The 14,279-nt window shown below is 39.8% G+C and overlaps 1 protein-coding gene across 1 annotated transcript; it reads right to left on the bottom strand.

The window, feature by feature from the left end:
• LOC309485854 (outer mitochondrial transmembrane helix translocase-like) lies at nucleotides 1-3,454 on the bottom strand. The gene is made up of 4 exons (XM_082152913.1): nucleotides 3,315-3,454; nucleotides 3,074-3,194; nucleotides 2,475-3,002; nucleotides 1-365 (listed from the first exon to the last, which is right to left on the bottom strand). The coding sequence occupies exons 1-3, from the start codon at nucleotides 3,399-3,401 to the stop codon at nucleotides 2,734-2,736; spliced, it is 477 nt and encodes a 158-aa protein (XP_082009039.1). The 5' UTR covers nucleotides 3,402-3,454; the 3' UTR covers nucleotides 1-365; nucleotides 2,475-2,733.
• Nucleotides 3,455-14,279: the final 10,825 nt, after the last annotated feature.

Raw genomic sequence — 14,279 nt, 5'->3', positions numbered from 1 at the left:
AGCAGCTAAATCCTTTGTCCAAGGTTCTCTGCAGACCGCAAAGTAGACTCCGTCCTACTCCCCTGGCAGGACGTGGAAGTTCTGGAATCTGTGAACAAGGCACTCAGCCCACTCCAGGAATTCACAGATGACCTGTCAGGTGAACGTTATGTGAGCATATCTTGTGTGAAGCCTGCTCTGCATCTTTTGAACACCTCAGTGCTGGCTGAAGAGGAAGAGGACACTGGCCTTACCAAATCACTGAAATCAAAAATTCTGAACTACCTCAACGAGAAATATGAATTCTCAAAGGACCTGATAAACATGTCTACATTCCTAGACCCAAGGTTCTGAACACAATACATCTCTGCAGAAGAGACCCAGACCTTAAAGGAACGAGTCATCTCTGAGTTGATAGTGAAACCACAGTGTTTACTTAACTGGTAAGAATTCCATGTAACAGATTTCTAAAACATGTGCATTTTTTATTTGTTTCAGGAAATTCACCAGCAGCATCCTGAAGCCCAAAGCACTGCAGCGATGGAGAAGGATACAGTTTAGAGAAACTCAACGATTACATTTACATGTGTACACCACGGAGAAGATCCACTGAAATAGAAGTTTCACAAAATAAGCTTCTCTAGGCTATGCAAACTAGCACAGAAATACAAGCATACAAGCAACAAGCTCTGCATCAGAGAGCGCTTTTAGCACTAGTGGTAATATTGTATTGAAGCATCGCTCCTGTCTGAAACCAAACAAGGTGGATATGCTTGTTTTTTGGCAAAGAACCTCTCAAGTGATACAGTAAGTAGAACTTTTTAGAAAGATGATTTGGAAGAACCAGTTATTGTTTTTTAAATGACAGACAACAGTTGTAGTGGTTTGAGTGGTTTGAGTGAACCACACTTTTATATCCTGTTTCCTTTTCAAAGAGTTAATATAAAGTATATTACATCCTAAATGTCCCTGTTTGGACAAGATATCTTATTTTCATGAACATACAAATTTTCTTATTTATTGTTCTAATTATTTTATTTAGCTGTACAATTGAGACAATAACAAATTTGCAGCAATGCAAAGAAATTTCATTTTGTAAAAATATTATTATAATTTGAAAACACTGTGCACTTCTAGTTGTTGCTAGCTTGAGTTGAGAAATACACATTTCAGCATTATCAGTAATCTGTGAGTGCACATCTTCCTTAGCCCCTTAACTGTCACCTGCCCGTATACGGGCAACCTAAATTTACTTCAGTATATTACTATTAAATCCTAATCTAGTCATGACAAACTATATATCGTTGGAAAGGTCTAAGACTCCTTAATAGATATTTCAGCATTGTTTTTTGTTACAATTTATGCCGGAACAGTAATAGATGAATTTATGACAAGAGCGCACCTCAAAAAATCTACATCATAACAGGCGTTTCTGGCGTTTGTCACAAAAAGTCGACGCACACACTTTTAATAATTTAAACTTTGGTTTTCATGCTAAAAGTTCATAATAAAACATTTAATCTAGTATTTGTCAATAAAAAAAATTATAAAATAATATTATCCTCTAAAAAGTATATATTATCCTCTAAAATATAATATTATCTTTTTTATTGCCTTTTTTATTACATCACATATTTTAGTAGTTATCATAAATTAGGTATCATTTGAAAGCTTACGATCTCAGAATTCATCCTGTGAAAACTGTTTTGAAATTGGACATTGTGTTACCATAGAAACGGTACTCTAAATTATTTTATCAGGCTCCTCCCCTTTTGGCCGTCATCATGTTTCATCATTTATGATCAAAATATTTTCTAATCTTGACAAAACACATATTGTCAGAAAGGTCTGAGTCTCAAGGTTACATATTTTGTGACAGAAGTGATATTTGGACAGAAATTTATTAATTTGTTATGGTAGAATGCATACAGTTAAATTCAATGGAATTCAATGACACCCGGTGGCTATTTGTGGTAATACGCCTAAACAAAATCTCATGGGAACTTCAGTTTTTGTGATATCAACTTCAAATTTGGAACACAACTTGGTTAGATATATGGCTTTGATTTTATAGTAATTTTTTTGTAAAACATATTTTGTAAAATATATATTTTATATAAAAGAAAAATATTAAATAAATTATATTTTATTTAATGTAAATTTAAACTTCCATAACTTTTTCATACTTGAATTTTTTTGAAGTGCTTTCACCTCAGTAATAATCTGCATTTCCCCCCCTTTAAAACAAGACCAAACTTGGGTCTATACTCCAAAGCATTCTTGAATTACAACCATTTAAGCTTGAATAGTGCATTTTAATGTCAATTCTCAAAAAGGGGGGTGACAGCTAAAGGGTTAAGAACCAAGCAAGTCACAATCGCAACATTGACCTCAATAATCGCAATATTACATTTCCCCAAATCGTGCAACCCAAGTTGGAAGCCTGTACAAACAGGGGTGATAATGGCAACATCAATTTTGATGGCCATGCTGACAAGAGGACACGTTTGGGTTAACTTCAAGGTTTACAAGACTTCCTTAAATACATTTAGCTGTGTGAGGTTTAAAAATCCTTTACCAACTCCAGTGGAATTCCATCATGCACTGAGAATCATATCTGTGGGGCAGTTCCTCGCCACCATCAATTCTGGCAGCTACCGGGAAGAAGCTTTTTTGGAGCAAAATGCAACTCCGTCAGTCAGAGTGGAGCAGCTAATTGCAGTGAACAGCAAAAGCAAAGCATGAAATTACTAACTACTGGGATGTCAATATTAGGGGTGGATGAAGGAAATGCAAAGCATGAAAATCAACATAAGCATTTACCAATCTAACGATGAAGATAACAGAGGGCTGTAGCTTGATGGCCAGAGAAAACACGGCTGCGGCTAGTTTCTGGGACTCTCCGTACCATTTGTCAGTGAGAGTGGAAGGCTGCAGGTTGATGAAGCGGAATCCAGCCTCTTTGGCGGTAGCTTTGGCTATAAGAGTTTTCCCACAGCCTGGAGGCCCATACAGCAACACACCTGAGAAGATGACAGGCAAACCACCTCAGAATAAAGTGTGGAGTTGAGCTTAGAAACACTTTATAGAAAAGTGTTCATAGTTGTTAGCTTTTTCGATCCTTCAAACAGATGCTTCTTCTGGATCGGAAGTATAACAGTGTCTTTCAGTTCAGTTATGACTTCATCCAGACCTGCAAAGTCATGCCATGTAATCTGTGGACACACAAATGATTTGTGTAATTATCTTGCATTCTCTTAACAAAACAAAAGTAGACTGTTTTAGAGACAAATAACTACTGGTAAATAAAGTCAGATGGTGACATCATTCCTCACCTGCTTAGTCAACGGATCCACAAGATGAGCTGCAATACTCATCTCATATTCAGAAAGCTTCACATTCTGCACTCCAATCTGCCGCATGAGTTTCTCTGCCTGTGTGTCAGGCTTTGTCACGGCAGTCTTATGGAGAAAGAGGACCCAGATGCAGAATGACCCAGGGATTTAATTTTATTGACAAGACAAGGCACAATAGTGATGGTTAGGAGTGAAGATAATCCAAACTGTAGGACAGGGCAGTCAACAAGAGAAAGGGAAGACATGATGAGAACCGAGGAGATGGAGTAACACCAGATAATGACAACACTGGAAATCAGGCAGTAGTTTGAGGAACCAGAGGCTGGAAACTTTGAGCTGCAACTGAAACTGTATCCGTCTTACTGCCTGGTCTAGGGAACAGCAGCCAGGGTGGATCAGGATGGAGGACAGGAATGAACACAACAAGAGAGAAAGATAATTTAAGTTAAGTTAATCATTTAAGCTAATTTAACTGCAGATAGAATTTTTTTTATAACAAATTCAAAAAAATTCAAAATAGAGACCAAAAATAAGGCTTAAGAAAACTAGAGCAAAAGACTAGAACTAGACAACAGCAAACTCAAAAGAATAAAATGCAAAAACTAGAACTGGCAGGGAACACTGTCTAAAAAGATCAGTAGACAAGCAAAAATCTCACACATACACACAAAGAACCAGCAAAGACATGAGGGAAGGGAGCACAATATAAAGGGATCAGAGCACATGAGGAGCAGGTGAGCACAATTTGTGAAACAAGGACCAGACAAGGGGTACTTCTCAATATCCCTCCTTGTCTCCTCGCACCTCTGTCCTCCATCCTATGACCCGGAAACCGATCGAGCTCAGCCATCTTGAAGGACATCTCAATTCTCTAATTGCACCGTGAGGAGTCGAGGATCGAGGAGTGAGGAGGCTTCCTGAGGAGTTATGAGCGAGGATACACAGGTGTATCCTATGCGGAAGAGTTTTATCGACTAAACGTGACGCACGTACAGTACAGGTCAAAAGTTTGGAAACATTATGTTTTTTTTATATTTTTGAAAGAAGTCTCTAATGCTTATCAAGGCTGTGTTTATTTGATCAAAAATACAGAAAAAAACCCAGTAATATTGTGAAATATTATTACAACTTAAAATAATAGTTTTCTATTTGAATATACTTTAAAAAATATTTTATTCCTGTGATGCAAAGCTGAATTTTCAGCATCATTACTCCAGTCTTCAGTGTCACATGTGACATCCAGTCTATCACATGATCCTTTAGAAATCATTCTAATATTCTGATTTATTATGAGTGTTGGAAACAGTTCTGCTGCCTAATATATTTGATGAATAAAAGGTTCAAAAGAACTGCATTTATTCAAAATAAAAAAATATTTTCTAATAATATAAATCTTCTTTACTATCACTTTTTATCAATTTAACACATCCTTGCTGAATAAAAGTATTGATTTATTTCAAAAAAAAAGAAAGAAAATAATTACTAACCCCAAATTACTGACCAGTAGTGTATATTGTTGTTACAAAAGATTTTTTTTTTTTTTTAAATTTGCTTCTTTTTATTTTTTAAAATTATTTTAATTTTTTTTACTTTTTATTCATCAAAGTATCCTTAAAAAGTATCACAAGTTATGAAACAATATTAAGCAGCAGAACTGTTTCCAGCTTTGATAATGAATCATCATATTAGAATGATTTCTAAAGGATCATGTGATAGACTGGAGTAATGATCCTGAAAATTCAGCTTTGCATCACAGAAATAAATGATAATTTAAAGTATAATAAATTGAAAACCAATTATTTTAAATTGTAATAATATATCACAATATTACTTTTTTTTTCTGTATTTTTGATCAAATAAATGCAAGCTTGATGAGCAGAAGAAACTTCTTTCAAAAACATTAAAAATAGTAATGTTTCCAAACTTGCATCCAAACTTGTTATCCAAATGCATACTTGTTTTTGTGCCTCAATTTTATTAGTTTTTCTTGTTGGATCAATAGCATCAACCATCCACTTTATTGTAAAATAAGTGAGTGATATTGAGATGGTGAGTGATATGTGACTCTGGATCACAAAACTAGTCACAAGTCGCACGGGTATATTTGTGGCAATAGCCAACAATACATTGTACAGGTCAAAATTATCCATTTTTCTTTTCTGACAAAAACCATTAGGATATTAAGTAAAGATCATGTTCCATGAAGATATTTAGTAAATTTCCTAATATATAAAACATTTATTTTTGTGAATGAATGCAGCACAATCGCGAACATAAATGGACAACTTTAAAGGCGATTTTTCTCAATGTTTCGATTTTTTGCAGCCTCAGATTCCAGATTTTCAAATAATTGTATCTCGGCCAAATATTGTCCTATACTGTCCTATAAAATTGACCCATGTGACTAGTTTTGGGGTCGAGGGTCACATATTGTCTGTTGGAATCTTTTAATAACATCTTCTCACAATTACCTGCAAAAGAAAAACAAAATTATCATTATTAATAAAAAGCTACAGTATGTGGTTAGAAAAAAGAAAAAGAAAACACTTCAAAATAAACTTTATTTAAAGAGCCAGTTTTGCCTCACTTTTTTTTTTTTTTTTTTTTTTACAAACAAAAATACCCTTGTAGTGAGTTCCAGTTTTTTTTTATATTTATAGGAAATAAACATTAGGCCTAGTTAAGGAATTATCATGCAAGCAACTGTCCTCTCACCCCAAACAGGAAAAATCGGTTGTCATACCAATCCAAACTGAGCAAAGATAACATTTTCATAATGCTACTTTTAATATAAGGAAATGTTTATGTCATTTTCCACAGAAGCGGAGAAGTGTGTGCAAGAGCACGACCTTTAACTGTGATGACTTGTCTACATGATATAGTCCCTTTTCAAGGCAAGTCAATTCACTAGGCGGCCACCTTGGCACTTATAGTTATTTCGTTTACTGTTTTAGTATTTTCAGTCATGCTACTTGAATGGGAAAATGTTGGTTTGAAAAAAAGTTATTAACTTTGGGGCCGCTTACACGAGACCGGTTTAACTGAAAACAGAAACCTTTTAATGTGTTCTGGCCGTTCATTTGCACGACACCGGTGTTTGGTGGCCCGAGAACGCAATAGGTTCCAAGGTGCAAGTTTTGAAAGATTTTGAAAAACGTTATCATCTCTGTGTACACTTCAAAAACGTGAATCTGTGAAAACTGACGGCGTGCACATGCATATGTGTTTAGTCTATAGGTATGTGCGTTTGAATATGTGCGCAGGCGCGTAGTCTTTCTTTACACATTGACCTCACCAAATTACTTGTCTGGCCTGCATAATACAGAATTTTTATTTATTTATTATTTTTTAACTCCCAGTAAAAGGCCAGTGCTGATCGGTTAATCCTCACTTGAATCTGGAGAAGCAGAGACAAAGAGAACACACTAGCATTTATATACATAATATACAAAAAACATCATGTATCTAATATATATAATTAAAACATGTTTATTTTGTTAAGGAGATCTAACCAATCAGCGACAAACTTATTGGTGACGTCGGAAAGGACGTTGGGTGGCGAGTTATAAACTTCCCGAACAGTTAGCAAGCAGAGATAAGAGAAGAACACGCATCATATCTTTCTGTATCTTAACCTTTAGAGTTTATCTTCTGTGTGTGCGTTCATGATAAAATACCACACATATACACACTAATACAAAGTAAAGATGAGAAGATCACCTTCAGCACAATCACCTTATCAGCACATAATGTCCTCTACATTATTACATCTACTTGTATATTCAATTGACTATTGCAGATCTTAATTGACTATTAACAGATTTGAAGCTGTACAGTAACTTTTATTAAATATTAAAATACATTTCGATTTGGTTAAATATGTGTAAATGTGTTCTCAATGGTCTTAAAGGGGTGGTATAATGCCCTTTTCACAATATGTAAAATAAGTCTTTGATGTCCCCAGAGTGTGTATGTGAAGTATTAGCTCAAAATACCCAACAGATATTTGTATATAGCATGTTAAAGTTGTCACTTTTTGAGGGTTCGCAAAAACGCACCGTTTTTGTGTCTGTCCCTTTAAATGCAAATGAGCTGCTGCTCCCGGCACAGAGGGCGGAGCTTCAACCGCTTGTGTCCTTTTACCTCACACAGGCATGCACCTAAAATGTCAAAAACTTTTAGCCTTTTATGTTCAAACCGGAGTCAGACAATGATGGAGAGACTCAAGAAGAAGTGACAACATGTAGAAAGCAACAGGGCATTTCTGAATGGTTAGTTGAAGAATTTATGCAGCTGATGTGGAGTTAAATATCTTCTAGTCATTGATAATCTATAAATCGAGTTCCCGGGGACGGGGTTTATGTAAATTTTAGGGTTAGTGATGTCACTAACCCTGGAGGAATGTTGTGTAGTCCCTACCAGCCGTTTGTTGTAGTCCTTAAAAAACGATTTCTTTAAAAGCAAATATATTCCTTTGCTTTGAACTTTGAGCGTTGGAACTTTGCAGATGTTGTTTATGCTCAAACAACAACATTACACACTAACTAAAGTTAGAAAAGTGAAATCATAATCAACCACCCCTTTAATAATTGTAGCGGTCTCATCTTGTGTACTTTCTTTCCCATGCGCAGATGCATAGTAAACAGTCATGAGTAAACAGTAATGAGCCTCAGCTGCTTCTCAACACTTTTTCTTTGTTTACATACAATAGAATATGCAAATTGAACATTCATTGCCATAACCATTCATAAATATTCTAGTTTGTATAACAACAACAAAATGTTTATGAATACCCAAATGCATTCGTAAACTCCTCTGTCACAGAGCCATTTAAAAACTCTTCCAACGGCTCTGCTCCATCGTGAAGTCAGACTGGTGATGCAGTTGCGCTATGAAAGCTGCGATTTATGCTATCAACTTCCTGTAGAGTGATGTATCGATGTATCGATGTATCCATTATTCCCTATGGCGTTCGCAGTACCCTTTGAACTGAACTGGTTCACTCCCTTCGGACTGGAATTTCACTTAAGATGGCAGAATACCCTGTGAAGTCCACTTCGCAGTCAGCTTACGGTCGAATGGAACGCACCCCAAGTCTGTCCCTGAGGGTGGTGTGCACACTGTGCAGTGTGAGACATGAGTTCATTTTGCTTTGAACCTTGTGAATAAGCTTGCAGATCACATAAACTATTATTGTAGGAAGCAATAGCATATCCTGCCTGACTGTTGCCTTCAATAACCTTATGCAAAGCCGAAATAGATTTATTTCCCAAAATTCCCCAAATAATGAAAATTGCAACATTTCTATCCTCCAGTGAAACAGTAGGGATCATAACAGAGGTTGAGTGACTGACTGGAATATGGTGTAGTATAACATTTAAGGCTGTGAGTGTACTATAGTGTCCCCACCCCCACCCAATGGGAGGAAGTGATAGTCAACTTTCCTTTGTTTATTTTACAAAGAGTCTTCCATCTATTGATTCCTATCATATTTCAAGCAATTTAAAACCATCATGGCGACCAGTGCGCATCTGAAGTGTCTCATCTAATAATCCATTATTTATCGGCTTTAAGATCTCAGACAAATTTCTTACCAAACCAATAACGATAACATTAAAAATTAACATATATATCGGCCGATACTAATATGGTGGCCGATATATTGTGCATCCCTGATAAAAATGAAACATGAAATGGTGTATTGATCAATGCGACATGGTTCTAAAACTCAAAACCTCAAGCTCCATTTTCAATATTGGCATGCAAAGTCGGACTCTTTTCCCTCATGACCATGTCAATATTCTCCTCTTTCACTTCCTCCTCTTTTTTTCAGCACACATAAAAGCCACAATTGCCAAAGTGCGATTCATCTTGCTCTATAGAGTAGTGCTGGTACGTCACTTTGTAGACCAACCGGCAGTTAGCATCACATTGGTTCCCTCGACAAAAACCCAATAGGATTTCCCCATAGGCTTTTGGATTATCAAAAAACACATTTTGTCCATCAAGATCATTTTCACAGATGAACACAACTTTTATGAATTTTGATGCCTAAATGCAGTTGCCAGAAGTAAAAAGCTAAAGGTTAGCTAAAGCTAAAGCTAAACTGAACCACACCATGGTCCCACGACTTCAGCGTCACCACCACTAAGCTTCCGACAACTCTTTCAGTTTTTATCTAAAAATATTTTCCCCAGAAAGTCTGAGTTAAATTAGTTATTATAAAATTAATTATAAGTGTAACAAGGCTGTAAAAGCGGACTGAGTTTACCTGTTCAACGTATTTTTTTGGGGCACTCATGGCCTTATGTTTAGCGAGTCCAACTAGTAACCCGAAGGTTGTGGTTTCTAATCCAGTACCAGCAGGAAATGACTGAGGTGCCCTTGAGCAAGGCAACAAACCCCTAATCGTTCCCCGGGCACCACAGCATAATGGCTGCCCACTGCTCCGGGTGTCTAACGGTTTGCAGTGTGTGTGTGTTCACTACTCACTACTCCTAACGAGTGCGCACTAACTTGGATGCGTTAAATGCAGAGGACATGTCAGAGGACTTTCACTTTTTTCACTTAATCTCCCCGACAGCCTATGTAGTCCCATTTAGCCACTTGTTAGCAACAACCTTTTTCAAGACACGTAACAGCTTAAAAATATCATGAGAGGGGTAATACTGATGTATTTTATGTTGCAGAATAAAATGTGAAAGTGTCTTGAGCTTGTGTTCAGCACAGACCTTATTTCAGCCCTTTAACCAAAATCCCATTAAAAAAACCCATTGACTTCGGGGCAAGTGCTAAAATGCTAACTCTTTCCGTGTTTTGGACTACAAATTGATGTCATACCTGCACCACTCTATTTGTTTACCGCTATCGCATGCTGATGACGTTTTATTCTTCTATACTAACTTGCGTTACAACGCCTATGTTTCAATAGGTGTTATCATCGTACAGTCTACATACATCGTACCCAAGTTTATAAGATCCATGTCGTACAGTGTGATTTGTAATGACCTTATAGGATTGCCGAAATTGAAAGTATGTAGCAGGCATAATGACTTGAGCTTGTCATGTTGAAAAAAAAAAGTTGTGTGTGTTTACTCCATCAGGGATATGTTGTGGTATCGCCTCCTAATTGTTTTTGTGTTTTCTGCACTGTAACTGAATTTCTTTGACAAATTATTTAACAAAAAGCAATTTTTTATAGTCTCCCATTGATGTCGATGGGTGATTCTGGGGGGTTGGGGCTGTTTGTGGGGGGTGGAGGTGTGTGTGTGTGTGTGTGTGTGTGTGTGTGTGTGTGTGTGTGTGTGTGTGTGTGAGCACGAGCGTTCCACTAGTGGATGTGCTAAAGGGTTGTCACTTCACTTTTGTGTATTTTTGTTCTGTGTTGTGGTTGATTTTGTTTTTTTATATTTGACAAATTTCCCTATTCATCCTATATAAAAATATATTTTTTTATTTATATAAATGTAAAAAATACCTTAAATCCTCCAACACTGCACAAATGTAGAGTAAACATAATAATGTGAAATGTTCATTAATAAGGGAGTGATATTACATTTGTTTAAAAATAAAAGAGATTATGTTACAAAATCACATTTTATTGTGTGGGGATTTGGGAGACAGCGAACATCCTGAGAGGGCCTTTTTTTCCACGCTAACATAGCTACAACTAGATAGCATTCCAATTTTTTTTTTTTTTTTGGAGCAAGTATCAACCAACATCAAGCCATTTAGATGAAGAAAAAAATTATAATAAATTCAGAAAACGTAATTTGGGGTCAAAAAGATATAGACTGAAACTCTTCATAAAAGATCACTTATCAGAAATGTAGTGGGTTTGGAAATGTTGATTAAAAATGTACTCGGTTACTATCGTAACCTCGGTTCCCTGAGAGTAAGGGAACGAGTATTGCGTAGCTATACGCTTATGGGAAAACTCCTTTTCTTGAGAATATTGAAGCCTTTATTATAAAACGCAGTGCAGCTGCACAGCGAGCACAGAGCAGAGCGGACTAGCGCGCTCATTGGCTGTGCTGCGGGAACTGCACGAACCTATGGCAGAGAGGCTGATGCGCGCAAACCAATCAAAGCACCTTGCGCGTGCCAAAGCCCACCAGAATGGGCGTGGCTTCTGGCTATATAAGCAGACCATTTCGCCATAGGAATCAGGTTTAAATCGACTGAAGCAAAAGCACCTGAACCAAACGTAATAGTACGGCAGGCTACGCAATACTCGTTCCCTTACTCTCAGGAAACCGAGGTTACGATAGTAACCGAGTACGCTCCCTTTCGAGAATGGTCTCTCGTATTGCGTAGCTATACGCTTATGGGAACCCATTTTGAAACTCTGTGCTATTAGCTTAAAAACTTCCCCTACACCTCGGGCTGAGAAGCCCGAGGTTAATAGTAGAGCTAAAAGTCAGAATCCAATGGGGACCAGACCATGTCGGGCCCCACAGAGGAGTAACTTGAGGCTTGGGCCCTCCTTTTGGGAACATAACCATGCCTTGGCCTGAGGACGACTTTAGAGTCGTTGGGCCCAATCTCAAGGCAGGAAGCGCTCATAGAGAGCGCTTACAAATCACCCACTCGCTTGACTGATGCTAGGGCTAGCAGGAGTGCGGTCTTAAGCGAAAGAGGCTTCAGGTCAGCCGACTGAAGCGGCTCAAAAGGGGGCCCCTTCAGGGCCCTGAGGACCGTGGAAAGGTCCCAGGCAGGTATAGAAGGGGGCCGAGGCGGGTTCAGCCTCCTGGCCCCTTTGAGGATGTGCACAACGAGGTTGTTCTTTCCCAGTGATTGGCCGGCCACAGGGGCATGGAAGGCTGCTATGGCCGTCACATATACTTGGAGCGTGGAGGGGGTGCGACCCGTGTCCAATAGCTCTTGGAGAAAGGAAAGCACCAGTGGCACTTGACTTGATTAGGGGTCAAGGTTCAGGGCTGCATACCAGCCAGTGAACATTTCAGGGCATAGAGGCACCTAGTTGACAGTGCTCTAGCCTCAGTGATGGTACTTAAGACTTTTTCTGGGAGGCTCCCAGATACCCGTTGAGGGGCCATACATGGAGGGCCCACAAGTCGGGGCAGGGATGCCAGATCGTCCCGTTCGCCTGCGTGAGGAGGTCCCTCCGGTGGCGCTGGCTTTGCTGACCCTAACCCGAACTGGAGCATTTCGGCAAGACGCCTTCTGTGCTTCGGTTAAGCGCTTGGAGAAGCCCTTCACTGTGGGACCGAAGAGGCCAGTGTTGGAGATTGGAAAGAGTCTGGAAAGAGTGACTGGAAAGAAAGTTTAGCCAGAGGTGGTGCTCTAGCACAACCAAACTGGCCATACTCCTTCCAATTGCCTGGGCGGTGGTCTTAGTGGTGCGCAGGGCTAGATCAGTGGTGCTGCGCAGGTCCCTAAAAGCCTCGGGGTCCGGTCCAGACTCGTCCATTGAGCGGAGGAGTTTGGCCTGGAACACCTGGAGGACCGCCATGGTGTGCAGGGCCGATGCAGCCTGGCCAGCGGAGGTGTAGGCTCGGCCAGCGAGAGCTGAGGTGGTTCTGCAGGGTTTAGATGGATGAGCCGCCTTGGATCTCTATCCAATAGCGGTGGGCGGGCACCGCTTCCTCTACGGGGGGCAGCTTCTCATATCCCTTTTCCTCAGCGCCGTCAATGGTAGAGAGCGTTGCGGAGGTGGATGTTTTCAGGCGGGTCGAGTAAGGGGCATGGACCTCAGGAAAGAACAGCGCTGGTCTTTGACGAGGTGCCTGGTGGCGCCCCGGCAGGAACCATGATTTCACTGGACTGAGATGGGGGGGCCGGGTCAACCACTCCTCTCACTCGGATGCTGCCAAAGAAGGGCTGTCATCTCCCTCCTCCTCTGATCCCCCGAAAGAGAAGAGGCCGGCTGCTTGCAGAGAGGGGCACTGGTCTGTCTGAGTGAACAGGGGTCTTCGCTGGAGAGAGTGAGGCATGCGGGGACGGGGCCGGCATGGGCTCACTCATCTCGGTTCGCTCAGGCATCCTCTGCGGTTCGAGGAGGGAAGGAAACGGGAGAGCGCGAGGGGTGGGGTCGCCCTCTGAGAAGAGGGCTAGCCGTGAGCGCAGCGTGGAGATCGGCATACTCTCACAGTGAGAGCAGCCGCCTTTGCCGAGTGCAGCTTCCGCATGGTGAGGTCCCAGGCACGAAGCACACTCTCTGTGTCCATCCACGTCATGCAGAGGCTTCATGTTGCATGAAGCGCAGTCCGGACGCGACATTTGAAACAACGGCGGTGAAATTTGCTCTTTTAAACAGAGAACACAGAGAACGCTCAGAAAGGGTATGGGGCTTTTCTTGCCGGATGGCCGCAGGTGAATGGCGAATCAGGAGAGGCTGCGTCAAGTCTAGCACGTAGAACAGGAGGCCGCCGTCCGTTGCACTGTTTAGCTGCAGGTCGCTCATTGCTCTGCTCTGTGCTCGCTGTGCAGCTGTACTGTGTTTTAAAATAAAGGCTTCAATATTCTCGAGAAAATTTGTTTTTCCATAAGCATATAGCTATGCAATACAAGAGACCTTTCTCGAAAGGGAATGACTGCTTCTCTTTAATCAACCGACCCTCGTCACCTAGTGATGGGCCCTTTGGAAATATGAGTTTGCCCTTTCTGTTTGAATGCTGTAAATAGGGAAAACTATTCAGACAAAAACACTGATAAGATATTTATTTAATAAAAAAAAAAAATATTTAATAGTGTTGTGTTATATTTCATCTGCAATAACATTGTGAACTTTTAAAAAGATACGAATAGCTACTTATTTTCTCTTCAGTACGTTGGAAGAATGATTAAGTAGCCTAAATTACAATGTGGGTTTATATGAGGATGCTATTCATTGACAGGCAAAATCCGGTTTACGCATAGACTGTAAAAAATACAGGATGCACAAAAAACAGTAAGCTACAAACTTTCAAGACACATAACCAT

The sequence above is a fragment of the Leuciscus leuciscus genome, assembly GCF_965113295.1.
Source record: "Leuciscus leuciscus genome assembly, chromosome: 21".
NCBI lineage: Eukaryota > Metazoa > Chordata > Actinopteri > Cypriniformes > Leuciscidae > Leuciscus > Leuciscus leuciscus.
Note: the sequence above shows the minus strand (reverse complement) of the source record. Positions and strands in the feature narration are given on the sequence as shown.